Here is an 18853-nt window from a genome sequence, read left to right as displayed (position 1 = left end):
AAGGCCTCTACATGTGTCCTTGAACCCAGTTCTTCTCACATCTAGAATTTTATCTTTTGCCCATCTTCTCCCTCTTAATTTTTAATCTCTCCATATGCATTTCTTGTCTACAAACATACTCAGATTTCTCCAACCTTAAAAATAAAGGTCTCAAGCTATCACTGCATATTCCACCCCTTTTTCATGGATAAACACCTAGAAAAAAGTCTCTAAACTCATATTTTCACCTTTCATTCATTTCTTTACCCTTTGAAATCTGACTTCTCCCTCTTCTACCATGCAACTCATTCCGAAGGTCATCAATGATTTACATTTCACAGTGTTCATTTTTTATTTCGAATCCTTCTGTAGCATCTGACCAAGTTTTCTTGCTTTGTATTCTCTTCTCCCCTTGTGGTTCTCATCTCACCTTAAAATGAAAACTTTTCTCTTTGATGTTGAGAGCTTCACGGTAAGGTCCCAGGCTATCTTTTCAGCCTGGTTACATAATACTCCTCCTCACACTTTTCTGCCCTATCTGTTGTTCCCAGGTCCCACACTTGTGCTTTTGTACAGTGCTCTCCTATGCCTGCAATCAAGACTCATCTCCATATGTCCTTCAAAGGATCTTTTCTGATTGCCCCAGTAGTTGAAATCACTTTGTGGTGATGTTTTGGGTACGGAAGCCTCACTATGGTGCTCTTCATGCTGAAGGACTCACATACAGGAAAGGTAGTATGTGATAAGCTCCTTTGGTATTTCAGTAACCAGACCTGCTGAGATATAGTCTATATCTGGCCTGCCTTATATTGAATATGCAAAACCAAAAATATTTTGGGGTTCTAATGTGCTTTCTTTTCCTGTCCTAAATGTAGTGGTCTATATTTAACATAGCTTGGCTTCATTTTTGACAACCTGTGGGAGTATCTCTGAATTCTAATTCAGTTGTCCAAGTCATAGGACTGATGGCTCTTAGTCATCCCCAAACTTAATCATTTGATTTAATTCAGTCAACATTTATTTAATTCATAGTATGTGCAAAATGCTGGGCTCTGCTCTGGGGATATAAAGTTAAAAAATGAAGTAGGCAGGGCTGCCTCCAAGGGGCTTAGAGACTTTCTTATCAATTCTGAAGTGTTCTAAATTTACTGTTGGGAGGTGACACAGAACTTTGTGGTTGGTGATGGACTTGGAGGCAGGAAGATAAATCCTACTTAGACACTTAATAGTTGCATTAGCCTGGTAAGCCACTTTACCTGAATCTCAGTGTCCTTGGCTGTCAAAATGATGATAATGAGGGTAGCTATTTCCCCTCTGTGAGGACCAAATGATAGTTACCACTTATATTAAATCTACTCCTAAATAAACTAAAAATATGAAATTTAAAAATTTTCCACTTCAAAACATATCATAGATCTTTATTATCTGTAGTTTAATACAGAAATCTCACCTTAAAATCATCCGGAATGAGTAGTTTTGATGTTCGTAGAAAATTTAGTATATATCTGAACATCTGTCCATCTCTGTCAATGAAATAATGTTGTTTCAGACTGTCCAAAACAATTGGCTCCGTGCCATCAAAAAGTCTTCCAATTCTGTGGTGGAAAAGAGTGAATGAACAAAGAGGTTAGAATTACAATCAATATTCCATTCAGCCATCGAGCCTGAAAGCCATAGATTTCAATCATTCTAAAAAAGGGAGGAAAGGTCAGATGGGGGACCAGCCTTAGTTGTCTTGCCTCTGAAATACATAGTGCCTGCATGTCCCTCAACAAGGCAGTTACATCTCTGGCTACCCTCAAGCAAATGTCAGAACCCAGGTTGTAGAGGAGGGACTGATATGGAGGAAGGCTAATTGGTAGAAGGAGTTTCCTTATCAGGGAGGAATGAAATCTGTGTGGGTAAAATCAGGAATCCAGACCTCCCCCTCTCCTCCCCCCCCCCCAAAAAAAAAAAAAAGTTCAGGTGATCACAGAGCTTGGCTTGACATATAAGCAGTTATAGTAAGAGAGTCGTGAAGATCTGTATTAAGGAGACAACTTTATAGCACTCTGAAGCAAGAACCCTGGCCGCAAGCTTTCACTTTTAAAGAGAACATTCAGATGGCTTTTGTGGCAAGGTGCTGCTTCAGCACTGGAGAAAATACAATTTCAAAGAGCCTGCTGAAGAATTGTTTGAATTATTTTTTTATTGCTATATGAACAATTTATTTTCACCCAACATTTAAATGCCTGTTATATTTGTTAGATACTAGAGAACACAAAGATGAAAAATGATAAAGTTCTTATTCTTAAGAAGATATATCCAAATAACTACAATACAAGGCAAAGCAGAATGTAAAAGAGGGTGTACTGAGATCCAGAAAAGGGGTTGTAGGAAATCATAAGGAAGATTAGTCATAAGAGGTAAGAGTCAATACTTTTAGTATAGGGGGATCAGAAAAGGCTCCAGAAGAATTAAATTGGACCTTGAAGAAAGAAAAGGATTTTGATAGATGGATAGGTAGGAGTATATTCCTAACAATCTATGTAAATGAATAAGAAAGGCAGGCAAGATTAGTGAACCTCAATTAACGCAGACTAGTTAAAAAGTTAATGCAGGAAGAATTTCTTGTCTTTAGGAAATTTGCTTCCAGTGTACTCTAAGGACAAAGTAGTGTCTGATGGCTATCATCTAGATAGCCATTTTTTTTTTTTTTTTTAAGAAGGAAGAAAAATAAAAAGTTCTGGCATAAAGGTACCTTGTCGAGGTTTGAAACACTAACTTGGATCCATCCTTTTTTTCTGACTAGCTCAAAGAGGTGATGGCAGGAAAACATTTAATGAGTCATTAAAAAATTCTCCAGGAGATGCCAAGTACTAAAGGCATGAGTATTTTAATGGAATTCAAGGAACCTGATCCATACCAAGATGGGAACTGCTACAGATCATTTTGCTTTTCTCTTCTTCTCTGCCCCCCTCTCACCCCCATTTATTGGGACAGGGAAGGGAATAAGCATTTATATAGTGCTTACTATATGCAAGGCACTGTGCTAAGATAAGCACTTTACAAATATAATCTCATTTCATCTTAATAAGGAAGAATTTTTGTGATAAGGTTAACTTGTCTGTCTTGAACTTTTGTGACTACATTACTTTACAGAACAATATCATTCGAACTTCATTTAAGAAATCAAGGGGGAAATGCCCCTCTTCTAGCAAATTGGACATAAATGAAATTTGACATGAGAATTGAAGTGAGAAAAAAAGCAAAGAAAAAGTAGATGGATGGCACATGTTATGAAAAGGATGGTTGAAATTATAAATTATAGAACAATTGTTTTTGCTGAAAAAAAGATTTGGAAGTAACAGATGGAGATAACAGGAATTGAAAGTGAAAAGCAAAATCAGTAAGTATAATAAAAGATAACAAGCTGATCACAGGGACTTGCTATTTACCTGTCTGATCAGAAACCACAACAAGAAAAGTTTTATTATTTATTTCATGCCAGCAAAGTACTCTGTGCTATTAAAGGCGGAGAAGATGACATGGGTCTTATCCTAGGGCTTTATTTGATCAATTAAACAGATAAAAGGTCCCCAGCTGACAGATTTACCTGGTAAAGGTAAATCAGTGGCAGTTTTGGCAGGGGGAAAGTGGAAAAAACTTTTGTTAGGGGAACATAACTGAACAGTTCTAGAAAGGAAGGGCATGAATAGAAAGCATGATGGCCAGAAGATGAAAGTCTCCAGGCACCCTGGCAGGACAGAAGAAGGGGCATCTTGTTACAGCCAACTGGGCTAAGTAAAGAACACTGAGTCAAAGAACATTTAGGAGAAAAATAACAATGTGAAAGGAAGATGGTGCTAGCAATGGCAATACTAGATCAAAAAAGAGAGATCATAAAAATAAAGGTTATAGTACCTGGTATTCTCAACCAATGCTCACTCACTTATTCAACAAATCTTTATAAAATAAAGATACTGCTACCTGCCAGATACTGTGGTAGGAAAGCAGGGGTGGGATGACGTGGTGGTGGGAGGGGGCAGGAGAAAAGAAAATTTATTAATAGTAAGGAAGGTTTGGGAAGCACTTTACAAATATCATCTCATTTGTTCTTCACAATATCACCCTGTGATATAGGTGCTGGTATTATCCCCATTTTCCAGGTGAGGAGACTAAGATTTTGAGAAATGATTGGCACAGGGATGCCCATCTGAAGCTAGATTTGGAACCACATCTTTGGGCTACAGATACCAAGCTCAATCCATTTTCCTGGTTATGCTACTTGTCAAGCAGGAAGGGTCTTAACTGAGGAAATGAAGAAACAGCTTAAATTGCCAAAAATTACACAAGTGAAACTATGGTAATATTTCAGTCTTCTGGATGGGTAGTACAATTTGAGTAAATGATAGACTGGAGAATTTCAGGTCAATTAAATGGATAAAATTACAAAGTTGAGCTGGCTCTAATTATTGAAACATGTGAGAAGTACAAGAAATCAAATGGCAGAAACTTTTTAGCTCTTGCTCTTGAAGGGCACCTGAAGTTGAACAGATTTTAGGGACCTTAGGATATCTTTACTGTTCACTAAATGACTATGACTAAGGACCATTCAAAGAGAAAATGATACAATGCAGTTGATATTTTTGGATTTGTTGAACCCAGGGATTATATTGAGAGCCTTCTTAGTTAAATATCTTTAAGGGTGCAGAAGTAGTTTATCTTTCTAATGTCTGATAATGTGTGTGTGTGTGTGTGTGTGTGTGTGTGTATTCATCTGTATTCTTCCCTGTTCTTTTGCAGAGTTGGCTTATGTTTCTGGAGTAGCAGAAAGACACTTAGGATATCTTAAGTATAGATAGATATACTATATCTATATACTATATAGATATAGATATATAATACTAGTATACGCTCTATATAAGATACTAATATATATAAGATACTCTCCTTAAGAGTGTGGACTTGTGCAATGGAAAGAACCTTATTTGGCCAGTTTGCTGGGATTCCTTTTCTCAAGAAATTCTCTTTTGAGTAGATTAGGGATTTATACAGTGCCTACTATGTGTAAAAAGAAAAAAAAAATGAAACAGTCCCTGCCTTCATGAAGCTTATGTTATATGTGCCAGGAAACATACTAAGTGGTTTTGATTCTTACAACTCTGTGAAGTAGATGCTTTTATTAATTTCTATTTGACAGCTGAGGAAATTGAGGCAGATGGAAGTTAAGTGATTATAAGTATCTCAGGTTAGATGTGAACTTCCTAACTCCAGGTCCAGATACCACAATGCCTCTAGACTCAGGATGTTTTTCCCAGGCCTAAAAGCAAATTCCACTGAACAAATATGTATTTCTGACAAAATACTGTCACACTGTCTTACCTAGAAATAAAACTATAAATCTGTATCATCCTATTTGCTTGCCTTTCATTGCTTTTCTTCTTTCTTGCTTTAAAATAGAGGAAACGTGCTTTATTATACTGGACTTAGAGTTGGAGGAGCTGGGCTCTGGTTCCATCTCTGCTGATTATTACTTGTATGACTTTAGGCAAATAATTTGACTTTGTGATCCTCTGTTTTCTCATTTGTAAAATCCTGTTGTAAAATGGAATTTCACAGTTTGAGGTTCAGGAGAAATGAAGAATGTAAAGACATTTGTGACTATAAATTATAACTCAAAATAGTGATTAATATTCTTATTGTCTTTTATTAAAGAAGCACTTTTTAAGCTCCAACTATGTACCAGACATTGCAGTAGATATTGGAAATATAGAGACCAAAAATGAAATAGTCCCTGTCTTCATGAGACTTGTATTCTATTTCTCATTCTTGTTACTTCTTCACTTTTTATCAGAGAGCAGGTAGGGAAACCCAAAAGAGCTATCTGCTCTACATGTTGCTTCTCTGGACACTGACCTAGGGTACCAAGATAAGAGACTTTTGATTGGATTTATAGATATTGCAATTGAATTCTAGCTACAGTAGCTGTTTTTTTTTTTTTAATAAGTTCCTTAATTTTTTATTCTAGTTACATACGATTTGATGTAATTTAATAACAGGACATACATAAACATATTGAATAGAATTTATTTATTACACAAACTCTGGCTTTTCTTTATCACTGTTTTTCTTGTTACCCTATATTATTAAGCAACCAGAGATGGAGTGATGGAGTTACTGTTACTTTAATTGTTACTCATGTTACTAGTTATTCACGACCCATGTTATTGCTCTGAAAACAGGCTGCATCTTTGAAATGAGCTCTCTGGGAAAAAACAAAAACAAAAAAAAACCCACGAGTTTAAAATGGGGCAGGCTAGGTGACACAATGGATAGAGTGCAGGGCCCAGAGTCGAGAAGACATCTTTCTGAGTTCAAATCTGACCTCAGACATGTACTAGCTGTGTGATCCTGGGCAAATCACTTAACTGTCAGCTTCAGTTCCTCATGTATAAAATGAACTGGAAAAGGAAATGGCAAACCATTCCAATAATCCTTGTCAAAAAAATTCCAAATGGGGTCATAAAGAGTTGGACACCACTGAAACAACTAAAACAACATCATCATACACTGAAAAACAATTACACAAAACTATTATAGTTGAAAAAAAAAAAAAGAATATTAGTCATTGTGTTTTTCTTTAAAATTCCAAATTTGAAATTGTTCATCTATTTTATTTGCATAAATTAACGATATATACACCAATAATGATATCTGTATAGAGCTTGTTGTAAAAGCTAATGGAAGCAATTAAAAGCTCTAGAGGAAATATTTTCTAAGTAGAAGTAGATCAAAATTTTACCTACAATGGGCATTTGGAAAGCCCTATGCAATATTGGCAATATTTTTCTTGATTAAGCACAGAAAAGGAGAAAGAAAAAATCATTCAGAAATGAATGAAAAAGAAAAATGATAATAGCAATAAATTAAGGAATTGCAAATTTCCTAGAGAATTAATGGCTGAAATATGTATAGCTGATAGTTTAAGGTTGAAGTTTGGGGAATTAAGCTGCTCAGCTACACGGATCCTTCAGAAATATTTCAAGTCTTTATACCAGAACAATTTCAAAACACAAGTTTATCCAGGTAACATATTGATTGTAATAATAATAATAATAATAATAATAATAACTAGCATCTATATAGTACTTTAAGATTTGCAAAGCTCTTTACAAGTTTGACCTTCACAATAATGAGAGGCATATTATTATCATCATATTATAGATAAGAGTTAATTGAGGCATTCAACCCAGGGTCTGGCATCTAAGTAATTGAGGCAAGATCCAAACATATTTAGGTCTTCCTGATAACAAGTCTCGCTGCCTCCAAGTATGCAAACAAATAAACAAAGTAAAATGAACTGAATCCAAAGAAGGAAAGTTAAAGAAGCAACATCCTTTTAATCTTTGGAGATGCTGGATTCCTGATGAGCTGCTGCTTTGATGTAATTTGATCTAGGAGGATAAGTGAGTGAGTACTTATGGTGGGAATGGATGGAATGTTTGACATGATGCAAATGAAGCATATTTTCTAATACAGAGCTGGGGAAAAAAAAAAACCACTAAAAATGTTCGGGTATAGTTCAGGTGCCGTCTCCCTTTCTGATCTAGAAAGAATAGAATTTTTCTTATATAGAATCATTAGTTTATATCTGTAGACACCAGAGAGAATATTTATTGCAATGAGTTATTCTTTATAAAGAATTTATAAATGGATCAATCAAACACTGTTGCTACAGGCTATCAGAACAGCATGTGGAAATAGCTTCTTTCTAATCATCTTCATTATAAGAATATTTTTTTACCTGTAGTAAAATTAGAATGTAAGAGTATTTCTAATATAAGCAAATAAAACTTCTGAAAAGGAAATAATACTTTATTTTGCTTATAGCTTTTATTTATATATCTAAAACGTCTGTCACAGAATACTGAAGTTAGAAGAAATCTTGAGAGCACATGAGAACATCTGGTATTGCCCCTTAGCTTTAGGCAGATGAATGTCTAAAATAAAACTTTCAGAGCAAGTGGCTGTTTAGTCTCTTAATGCTTTCTATAGACAAAGACTGCAAAGCCACTATTGTCAGCCAATTTCACTGTTTCCAAGCGAAATCTTTTTGCTGAAACATAATCTACGTTTTCTTGTTTGGTCCCATGGAAACATGGAAAAATCCACTCAGTAGCATCCTTTTTATAAAGACCTTTCATATGCTTAAACACTGTCAACCTTTACTTGTCTCTTTTCTCAGCTTTCAGAAGTTACTTTTCATTTTTTTGTTTCTGGGCTATGTATTTCCCTGATCCTCTTTCTGTTTCTTCTTTCCTTTTAAAAATGTGTTGACCAGATAAAGTACTCAAACCACCAAAAAAAAAACAAAAAAAAAAAAAAAAAAAAAAAAAAAAACCACATAGAGATCTTAAATAAATTAATCCTAGAAAAAGAAGTAGAACAAGTTGTGAAGGGATTATCAAAGGGGGGTGGAGAAGAAGCTCCCTAGTTCTAATAGATCCACAGGAGAATTCTGTCAAACTTTGAAAGAAAAATTAGCAACCAGAATACACAAATTATTCTCAAAAACTGAGAAAGAACTCTACTAGATTCTTTTTATGAGACTAATATAGTTCTAGTACCTAAATCAGGAAGGATAAAATATAAGAGAACTACAGATTAATATTAATATCAATTCAATTTTTTCTTTTTGATAAGCCCTTTTTATTAAAACTTTTTGTTTTCAAAACATGCATAGATAATTTTCAACATTCATTCTTGCAAAACCTTGTGTTCCAAATTTTCTCTCTCCCTTCCCCCCCACTCCCTCCCCTAGATGGCAAGTAATCTAATATATGTTAAACATGTGCAATTCTTCTATACATATTTCTATACTTATCATGCTGCACAAGAAAAATCAGATCAAAAAGGGAAAAAATGAGAAAGAAAACAAAATGCAAGCAAAACAACAATAACAACAAAAAGTGAAAATACTATTGTGATTCACATTTAGTCCCCACAGTCCTCTCTCTGGGTGCAGATGACTCTCTCCATCGCAAGATGATTAGAACTGGCCTGAATCATTTCATTGTTGGAAAGAGTCACATTCATTAGAATTGATCATCATATGATCTTGCTGTTGCTGTGTACGATAATCTCCTGGTTCTGCTCATTCCACTTAGCATCAGTTCATGTAAGTCTCTCCAGGCCTTTCTGAAATCATCCTGCTGGTCATTTCTTACCGAACAATAATATTCCATAACATTCATATACCACAATTTATTCAGCTATTCACCAGCTTATGGGCATCCATTCAGTTTCTAGTTTCTGGCCACTACAAAGAGAACTGGCACAAACATTCTTGCACATACAGATCCCTTTCCCTTCTTTAAGATCTCTTTGGGATATAAGCCCAGTAGTAACACTGCTGGATCAAAGGGAATGCACAGTTTAATACCCCTTTGGGCAGAGTAACAAATTGTTCTCCAGAAGAGTTGAACCAGTTCACAACTCCAAACATCAATATCTTTTCTTGTCATCTTAGTCAATCTGACAGTGTATAGTAGTACCTCAGATTTATCTTAATTTTCAGTTTTTGAACAATAGGGATTTAGAGCATCTTTTCATATGACTAGAAATGATTTCAGTTTCTTCATCTGAAAATTCTATTCCTATCTTTTGACCATTTATCAATTGGAGAATGGCTTGAATTCTTACAAATTTGAGTCAATTCTCTACATATTTTAGAAATTTGGCCTTTATGAGAACCCTTGGATGTAAAATTTTTTTTTCCCAGTTCATTGCTTTCCTTCTAATCTTGTCTGCATTGGTTTTGTTTGTATAAAACTTTTAAACTTAATATAATCAAAATTATCCATTTTGCATTCCATAATATAGTCCAATTCTTCTTTGGCTACAAATTCCTTCTCTACAGATCTGAGAGGTAGATTATCCTTTGTTCTAATATGATCATTCTTTATGTCTAAATCATTAACTCATTTCGACCTTATCTTGGTATAGGGTGTTAAGTATGAGTCAAGGCCTAGTTTTTGCCATGCTAATTTCCAAGTTTCCCAGCAATTTTTGCCAAATAGTGAATTTTTATCCCAGAAGCTGGGGTTTTGGGGTTTATCAAACACTAGATTACAATAGTCATTGACCATTGTGTCTTATGAATGTAACCTATCCCACTGATCAACAACTCTATTTCTTAGTCAATATCAAATGATTTTGATGACTGCCCCCCCCACCCCCTCCCACCCTGGTCCCACTTTCCTATATTAAAAATAAAGGGGCAGCCAGGTGTCAAGTGGATAGAGCACCAGCTCTGAAGTCAGGAGGACCTCAGTTAAAATCTGATCTCAGACACTTAACACTTCCTAGCTGTGTGACCCTGGGCAAGTCACTTAGCCTCAATTGCCTCAGCAATAAATAAATAAATAAAAACATTTAAAACCACTTGATTATCTCAGTAGATTCAGAAAAAGTCTTTGACAAAACACAAAACTCACTTATGCTAAAACTCCCTACATAGACTTTTTTATTATCATAAAAATTATCCATCTAGAATCAAAAGCAAGCATCTTATGGCATATAAGCATACTGGAAACTTTCTCAATAAATTAAGGAGTAAAGCAAGATTGCTTACTCTCACCTGTATCATTTGATATGATTCTGGAAATGCTCACACAGCAATAATACAAGAAAATGAAATTAAAAGCATAAAGATATGTAAAGAGGAGATAAAACTTTTACTATTTCTGAGGATATGATAGTTTATTTAGAAAATCTTAGGAATCAGCAAAGATACCAACTGAGACAATAGCTTCAGCAAATTCACAGGTTACAAAATAAACTTCCCCAAATTAATAGCATTTCTCTATGATATAACAAAATCCACGAGGCATTAATAGAAAAAAAAAACTTTCATTCCAACTAACTTCAAAATGCATAAAATATCTGGACATCAATAATGGCCTTTAAGATTTGTAAAATGATTTAGAAATATCATTTTATTTTTATTAACACAACAACCCTGAAATGTTAGGTGCTAGGATTATCTCTGTTTTAAAGCTGAGGAAACTGAATGAAGAAAAGAGGTTAAGCGATTTGCCTGGAGTCACACAGCTAGTAAGTATCTGGGTCTGAATGTGAACTCAGATACTGATATTGTACTTATGATAAGGTAAGCAGTCAAATGGGAAAAAAAAAATCTTTGTAATGAACTCTGTAAGGTAAAGGTTTGATATCCAAGATATAAGCAATTAAGAGATATATAAAATAACGAATACCATTCCCCCATAAGTAAATTCCTCCATAAAGATTTATAAATGGTTCCCAAAAGAAGAAATGTAAACTATTAACAATCATGGGGGGGAGGGGGAAATGCTTCAATTCACTAATAATTAAAAAAATGCAATCAATTTTGAGGTCTTATTTTATACTTTGCAAATTGTCAAAGGTGACAAAAACTGGGAATAGTCAATGCTGAAGCTTACTGGAAGATAGGCACACTACTGCATTATTGGTAAAGCTGTGAATCAGCATAATGATTTTGGAAAACAGTTTGGAATTATGCAAATAAGGAGACTAAAATATTCATATCCTTGACCCAAGGATTATAGCACTAGTTTTATACTCCAAGGAGACCATTGCTAATGAAAATGTCCCTATGTACACACCAAAATATTTATAGCAATATTTTTTTTGGAAAAAAAAATATATATCAACTAGAGAATGGCCAAACTATCAATAATATATGGACAAAATATTTATAGCAATATTTATTTTTTTTTTGGAAAAAAACATGTATCAACTAGAGAATGGCCAAACTATCAATAATATATGGAATATTACTGTTCCATAAGAAAAATATGATTAATAAGGAAAAGAGGTATGGAAATAATAGGAAAAAATAGAATAAATTGAAACATGGAAAAATAAATGGATGTAGAATGAGATAAGCAGAGTTAAGAAAACAATACACAATGACAACAAATATAAATCATTAAAAAATCCAAAATTTACAAAATTGCAAAGAACCAAAATGGTTCCAAAACACAGATATGAGATGTCCCCACCTTACCCCTCTTAAAAAATGGTTGGTCCTACAAGTGTGCTATATTGCCCATATTTTCAAACTTTAAAAAATATATTGATCAAGATCAATCCTGACATCAGGAGGACCTGAGTTCAAATTTGACCTCAGACACTTACCACTTCCTCTGTGTGACTCTGGGCAAGTCACTTAAACCCAACTGCCTCAACAAACAACCGAAAAATGGATTGATCAGTTATACTGATTTTTTTCCCCTTCATTTTCTTTTATTTGGTGGCTTTCATTATTATATTATATTATATTATATTATATTATATTATATTATATTATATTATATTATATTATATTATTATCAGATGGCTTTCAGGAATGGGGAGTGGTAGTGAAGGAAATTATGGGGAAAAAAAAGATGAGTAAAATGTGTATGAAAAAGAAAAAAATTTGCTTCCTTTCCACCCTTTTTTGTTTAAAAAATAGCATTTACTATGTGAGGTGGCTGAGGAAAGGGGAAAGGAGACTGGGAACAATTTTTTTATGATATAAAAAATTCAAGAAATAGCAACAAAAAATTAAAAAAAAAATATTGGCCTAACTGGATACAATTTGACTCATATGGTATATTAGAGAAAGATTAGCTCCTTGTTCTTATATGTCGTATTTTTTTCTATTTTGCTTTCATGAAATTAAAAAAAAAAAAACCCAAATAGCTTGCAATAGTGTGTAATCCCGAGTCTTTTATTGTTAAGTGTGTTTCTAGTCAGTGTTTCTCTCCTAGATTTGTTAGAAAGTTTTTTTTTTTCTCTCTAGTCCGTAATCTTTCTCTATTGTCCACAGTGAGTTACACTCTACTTCTGAAGTACATTTTGAATTTTATTCTTGGATTTCTGAATAGAAAACTTTTATGATCTCCCTGTTTGGTCTCAATTCTTGATCTCTTCAGCCATATCATCAACAATGGGCCTTAGGACTGGTTCCTGTGAGATACCTTTTTATGCCATCTCAAAATGACATCAAACAAACTATTTACAATTACCTTGGAGTCTGTTGTTCATCCTATCAACATCCTATTAATCGTGAATTTTCATAATTTTCTTGTTTATGAATAGGAATACTATGTAGAGTAAAAGCGAAAGTCTCACTGAAATAAAAATCAGTGTACATATTACTTCCTTCTTTGACTCTATGGCCAACATTTCTGTCACAGAAAAAAATAAATTGGTCTAGCATGTTTGCCAGGCAATGTTAGATACTCATTAGCATTTTATATATTTGTAAACTTGTTACTTATTTTTCTCAAATGTCAATTTATAGTGGAATTATACTATTTTTAAAAGTGGAGATAAAATTTCCCTTTTTCTTAATTTTCAAGAAATTTCATTGACTTCTCAAAAATACAGACTAGTGCTCTCATTATGGTGCTTTCCCAAGTCCTGACCTACCCTCGGGGTGCAGGTCATTGGACTCTGATGAATGGTACATTCCATTTTTAGATTCACTCTATTATTTCTTTGCCATGGAATGTCCGGCTTTTCATCTCGACTGGTAGCAGCCTCTTCTAGAGGCTTTCAGGAAAGCTCCCACTGCGATACTTTGTTTCATTCCTTCTTGGGTCAACTCTTCCAAAGCCTTGGCAACTGCCTTGCTGCTGCTCTTGTATTCTTCCCCTCCCCCTCCAGTTTAGGAACCATGAACTGTGACCAAATAAACTCTGCCTGTGTTTCTTAATGAGGATTGTCAATCTATTTTTCTATGGTCCCCTCACCATCATTGTAAACTTTGCAGACCAAAGTGTTCCACCCTGGCCACCACCCCACTCTGTCTATGTTGTCTCCCTATAAGCAACTAAGCTTTTTCAGGATAGAGATTGCCCTCCTTCTTTCTTCTCCTCCTCCTCCTCTTCCTCTTTTTAAAATACAAAGTGTGCTTGGCACATAGCAAGTGCTTTTACAATCACGGATTTGTTGATTCATTCATGTTTCCATTACCACCTGGATAAAGAGTTCAAAAGAAAAAGTCTCCTACAAGAATTCAGCTGATTTTTAAAAAAAATTATAGATCTCTATGATTTTTTTGTTTTTGTTACTTATATTTCCTCCTGTATTTTCTACCCCCTTCATTCCCAGACATCCATAACTGTAATAAAGAAAATTTTTAAAAGAACAAAGAATCAAGGTGATTTTCTATTAACTCACTTCTTCACACACACACACAGAAAAGGAGTCTTAAAAGGGCTTAGAGAGTTTATTTCAACAAACAAATCTGAATGTTTAAAAAATGCAGACAATGTTACTATGATTAAAGTCCTAGACTAACACACAAAAATCTCTGTGCACACAAAAGTTGCTTATCTAATAAAAGCTTGCAGAAAATGTTGAAGTGATCCTATTCTTCAGATCTTAAATGTGAATGAACAGTCTGTTTCAATCCACACCTCTATTTTTTAAAACTCCAACATCTCTACAATGTGATTTCTTTTCACACATCTGAATACTAGCGCATGGGAAAAATAAAGATGAGCATTCTGGATTAGTTTGTGACCTAAAAAGGTAGCATCATACAAGATCACATCTTGATAGCAGCACTATCTTATTTTCCATTTAAACTTGAGCATTAAAAACAGTTGAGACATCATTCCATGCAAATTAAAATGATCTATTTCTCTATTTTTAGTGCTTTGTCCTTTGCTCTCTCAATAGGTGGGGGAAAGTGTGAGAGGAAGGGAGAGAATCTGGAACTCAATTTTTTTTTTAAATGAAGGTTAAAAATGAATAAGCATTTTAAATAATATGGTGTTCAGTCATATCTGACTTTTTGTAAGCTCAGTTGGGGTTTTCCTGGCAAAGATATTAGAGCAGCTTACTCTTTCCTTCATTTTACAGATGAAGAAACTGAGGCAAGCAAGGTTGTCATTTGCCCAGGGTCACATGACTAGTGTCTGAGTCTGGATTTGAATTTAGGTCTTTCTGACTCCAAGTCTAGGCTCCAGCTACTGGGGGATCTTAAACTGTCAATTAAACTGAAAGCCAAAAAGAACTGAACAAATCTGAAATAACTGTTTCCCTTCAGCAATTTTCCATAGTCTATAATGCATGGGAAAGTTTTAGAACAAAATCAGACAATGAAAAGATAGGGATGGAGCTGGAGCTGTGATTTCCAGGTATAGGGAACTCTCAGGGGAGGAAATTCTTTCAACTCAGTTTGGCACTTCCTTAACAAATTATAATCTGAGGAGAGTTGCCAAGAGCACCAAAAGGTTAATTAAGGCTCTTGCCCAGGACATCATACAGTGTGGTTCAATGGATAGAACACTGGGATTGGAGTCAGGGAGACCCCAGTTTAAATTGGTCTACAGACACTTACTTATTGTGTGATCCTGGGCAAGTCACCAACTTCCAATAGCCTTAATCTCCTGGGGAAGGAAATGTTGAGCATCCCAGTATCACTGCCAAGAAAACCCTAATGGATAGTGTCATGAAGAGAATTACTAAACTTCAAGCCTTGCTCTCTAGCCAAGTTGATATGGATTGTTTTTTTGAAAATCAAATTGTCATTCCTTTTTATATCCATCTGAATATTAATGAAAAATATGTGAGGATTACTTATCTCTGGTGAAATTAAATATAAAAACAAAACAAACAAACAAACAAAAAAACAAAGCACAAAACTCTGTGAAGCCTTTTAAGGCAAATACTGAACAACTGATGCTTCTGCTAGAACATCAGAGCTGTTCATGAGAAAAAATATTAATCAAATTAGTACCTCCTCAGTGTTAGCAGATTTTGGTCTGCCTGTTTCTTAATTGTTCTAATCTAAACCAACGAACATGAATGTAAGAGAATAATAAATATGAAACTAAATGAAGTAGAATAAATTTTAAGTCTTTATATTAAGAACTTCTACATAGAGTATTAGCGAATCAGATCCAAATATTAAAATTGTTGCTTGCAGTAATGTCTTAAGCACAGAAAAGAAACAAACTGAATTTGAGTGTGTGTATATAAATAGAATGCTACAAAAAAGCAATTAATTATTAAAAGCAACCCAAGTTGCATATTCAAGAAGATGCAGAAATTTAGATCCACAAAACAATTTTGTTGAATAGAGGAAACAGCAGAATCAGCTATAGATCTGACTCAAAAATATAAATAGTTTCTGCTTTCTTACCTAGGGAATATGAGGAAAATAAAAACTTTCCAAAATATCACTTAAAAAAACCTTTAAATTATTGTATTGATACCTGGGAAATGAAAAAAAGTAGCATATTTTAACACTGTAAAATCCTGTTTACAAACTGGCCTCCTTTGTTTCTAAACTGGTCCGGACTATCAGAATTCTTTATAGGAGCTATTCTAATTAGAAACCAATCATATTAAAGCTATGACATTGTGGGAAGTCTCCTGCTTGTAATTTTACCTTTTTTTTTAACAGAAAAAAAAGATAAAAAGTCTAGTCAGGATAAAGTATTATTGAAAGTTCTAGCCAAGCCAGCTGTTTCTCTTTGCAAAAAAACAATTCTTTCCTTTGTAACAATGCCAGCAAAGTAGTGGCTTTCAATGGCTCTTTTAAAAATTTACTCTCATGAGTTAACCGTCAGATGTAAAAGTATACACATATGTATATGTATACACCCATACATATAAACAAAAAATTAAAACATTTTACCTGGGACAAGGTAAAAGTTTGAAATGTTTTTGAAAGCCTGCAGCAGACATATGGAAATATCTCCAAATAGAAAAGACACCTATTTTACTAATGATTAGCTCCTCCCCTTCACCTCTTAAAGACACATATCCTAGAAACCATTCAAGGATTTAAAAGTTTCAAAAGGCTAGGCAAATAGTAATACTTCTTTTTCATTTTCCCATTGTTAAATGTGAACAAAAGCTCTGGGGTTGAAGGAACCGCCAAGTGATTCATAAACTCCCACAAACATAGATTGAAACAAGACTCTAGGATGACAAAGCAGAAAGGAGGAGTTCTTGCCTCAGGACTACTGAGTTATGCACCTCCTTAAAAGAACTGAAGTAAGCTAGAATTGGACAAGAGTTATATTTATAAGTATTTCAAAAGCATATAAATGTAGAGAAAAAAAACCTTCTAAAATACATAAAGCCATCTAACTCTTTCACTGCCCCACCTTAATGCTTAGTTTGCTAAAAGAATACCTCTTGCATCATTGAATCAAAATGGCAGCATGAGAACCATGCTCTCAGAATGCATGTATTCTGAGCAATTTTAGATTTAGTGCATACGTGGCAAGATCAATTAGACGCTAAATGAAATGAAAATGATAAATGAAAAATATGAAGCTGAAATCAAGTCTTATGATTCAAGGACAACCCTCCAAGGTATGTGTTATTGGGAAATTATGAAAGAAAAACGTTGACAGCATTCTGCCTTTGGCTGCTTTGGATTCAACAATGCAACCACTGTGGAAGTGTCTAAAGCAAGAGAACACACCCCACTATGCCTTATTGTCTTGTGTAGGAAGTTTAAGGATTTATCCAGAAAAATTAAATTGGTCTGTAAGGATATGGGAGTACTTAATAAATAAATCTCTCAAACAACAATGTCCTACCCAAATCTACTTCAACAGTTACACCCTGTTTAACCAAACAATCTACCCTCCTTTTCCCTACTCTAATTAAAAAAGAACCTCTTCCTTTTCTTATCCCTTCAAGAGAACCTTGGAGGCAATATTTATTGCTACTGCTTCAGATTACCTCATGAAGATAATCATTTGATATGTTTTGTATGCAATACTACCACAATCAGAAAATTGTTCCTTTCTTCTGGAAACCCAGGAGATAAAAACTAGGCTATAATCAAGAATGTTATTTTTCAAATACAAAGACATGATCTAGACAAAGAACAGAAAGAGGAAAAGGTGTTGGACTGGGAACATTGGACTCAGATCCTTATCTTGTCACTTCCTATCTGTGGAATTCCAGGTATATCATTTTCCGTCTCTGGGTCTCGATTTCTTCTTCTGTGAAATGTGGATATTAATACTTGCACTGTGTGCAATCAGAATTGCTGAGATGGATGTTGTCTGTCAGCTATTAAGACTGATGATACTGCTTATATGAACTACTACCTATAATCTCTGAAAGGTAAATAGTTTCTAAACTGTTAGATATATCACCACCACCTCAATGCATGTTTGTTAGGATTTGTGCTAACCTACCAGCAGCTCAGATGACTAAGTTGATTGGTGTTGGGACAGGAGTTGGGAAGATCTGACTTCAAATCTAGCCTCAGGCTCCTAGGATTTGTGTGATACTGGGCATTTTTTAACCTGTTTGCCTCAATTTTTCCAACCGTAAAATGGAAATAACAGTACCTATACCTACTCCTGCTGTGAGAATTAAATGAGCTATTTGTAAAGCCCTTAGCACAGTACCTGGTACACTGTAGGTGTTAATATTAATGCTTATTTTCCCCTTCCCCCTTTCCTACTCTACCTTTAATTTGATTTCAGGATTTTGCTGATATGAATGACAATTTTTATTCTCTTCTGTTCTAATGTGTCATAACAGTTTTCACGAAATGCTACCTGCACTACATCGTCAAGATGATGTTTCGATGAAGCATCAAACCCAGAGCCCTCAAGATAAAGGATTTAGTGGGACACACTGAAAAGATCATTTTTCTCCGTTGTATTGACTGTTCCCAGCCCTTTTGGACTAGAAGAGTTTCCATTTTTTATGTAAGCTTGTGCAAGGCCCTCAGGGCTTTATAAACTCTTAAAAAGAAATCAATGTTCAGATGGGTAGAAGAGACCCAGGAAAGCCTAATGAGACTGGGTAGGAGTTCTGGAACTCATTCAGCTTGGATCATGAAGACATG

At 34.6% G+C, this 18853-nt stretch overlaps 1 protein-coding gene across 3 annotated transcripts in view; it reads right to left on the bottom strand.

Moving 5' to 3' along the window:
• Positions 1-18853, bottom strand: part of KCTD1 (potassium channel tetramerization domain containing 1) — a 244298-nt gene that overhangs the window by 15574 nt on the left and 209871 nt on the right. For all 3 annotated transcript variants that reach the window (XM_031946494.1, XM_031946495.1, XM_003759988.4), the window contains exon 3: positions 1430-1574. In XM_031946494.1, the coding sequence (XP_031802354.1) occupies positions 1430-1574 (145 nt within the window). The remainder of the gene's footprint in view (positions 1-1429; positions 1575-18853) is intronic.

The sequence above is a fragment of the Sarcophilus harrisii genome, chromosome 1 (genome assembly GCF_902635505.1).
Source record: "Sarcophilus harrisii chromosome 1, mSarHar1.11, whole genome shotgun sequence".
Classification (NCBI taxonomy): Eukaryota; Metazoa; Chordata; class Mammalia; order Dasyuromorphia; family Dasyuridae; genus Sarcophilus; species Sarcophilus harrisii.
Note: the sequence above shows the minus strand (reverse complement) of the source record. Positions and strands in the feature narration are given on the sequence as shown.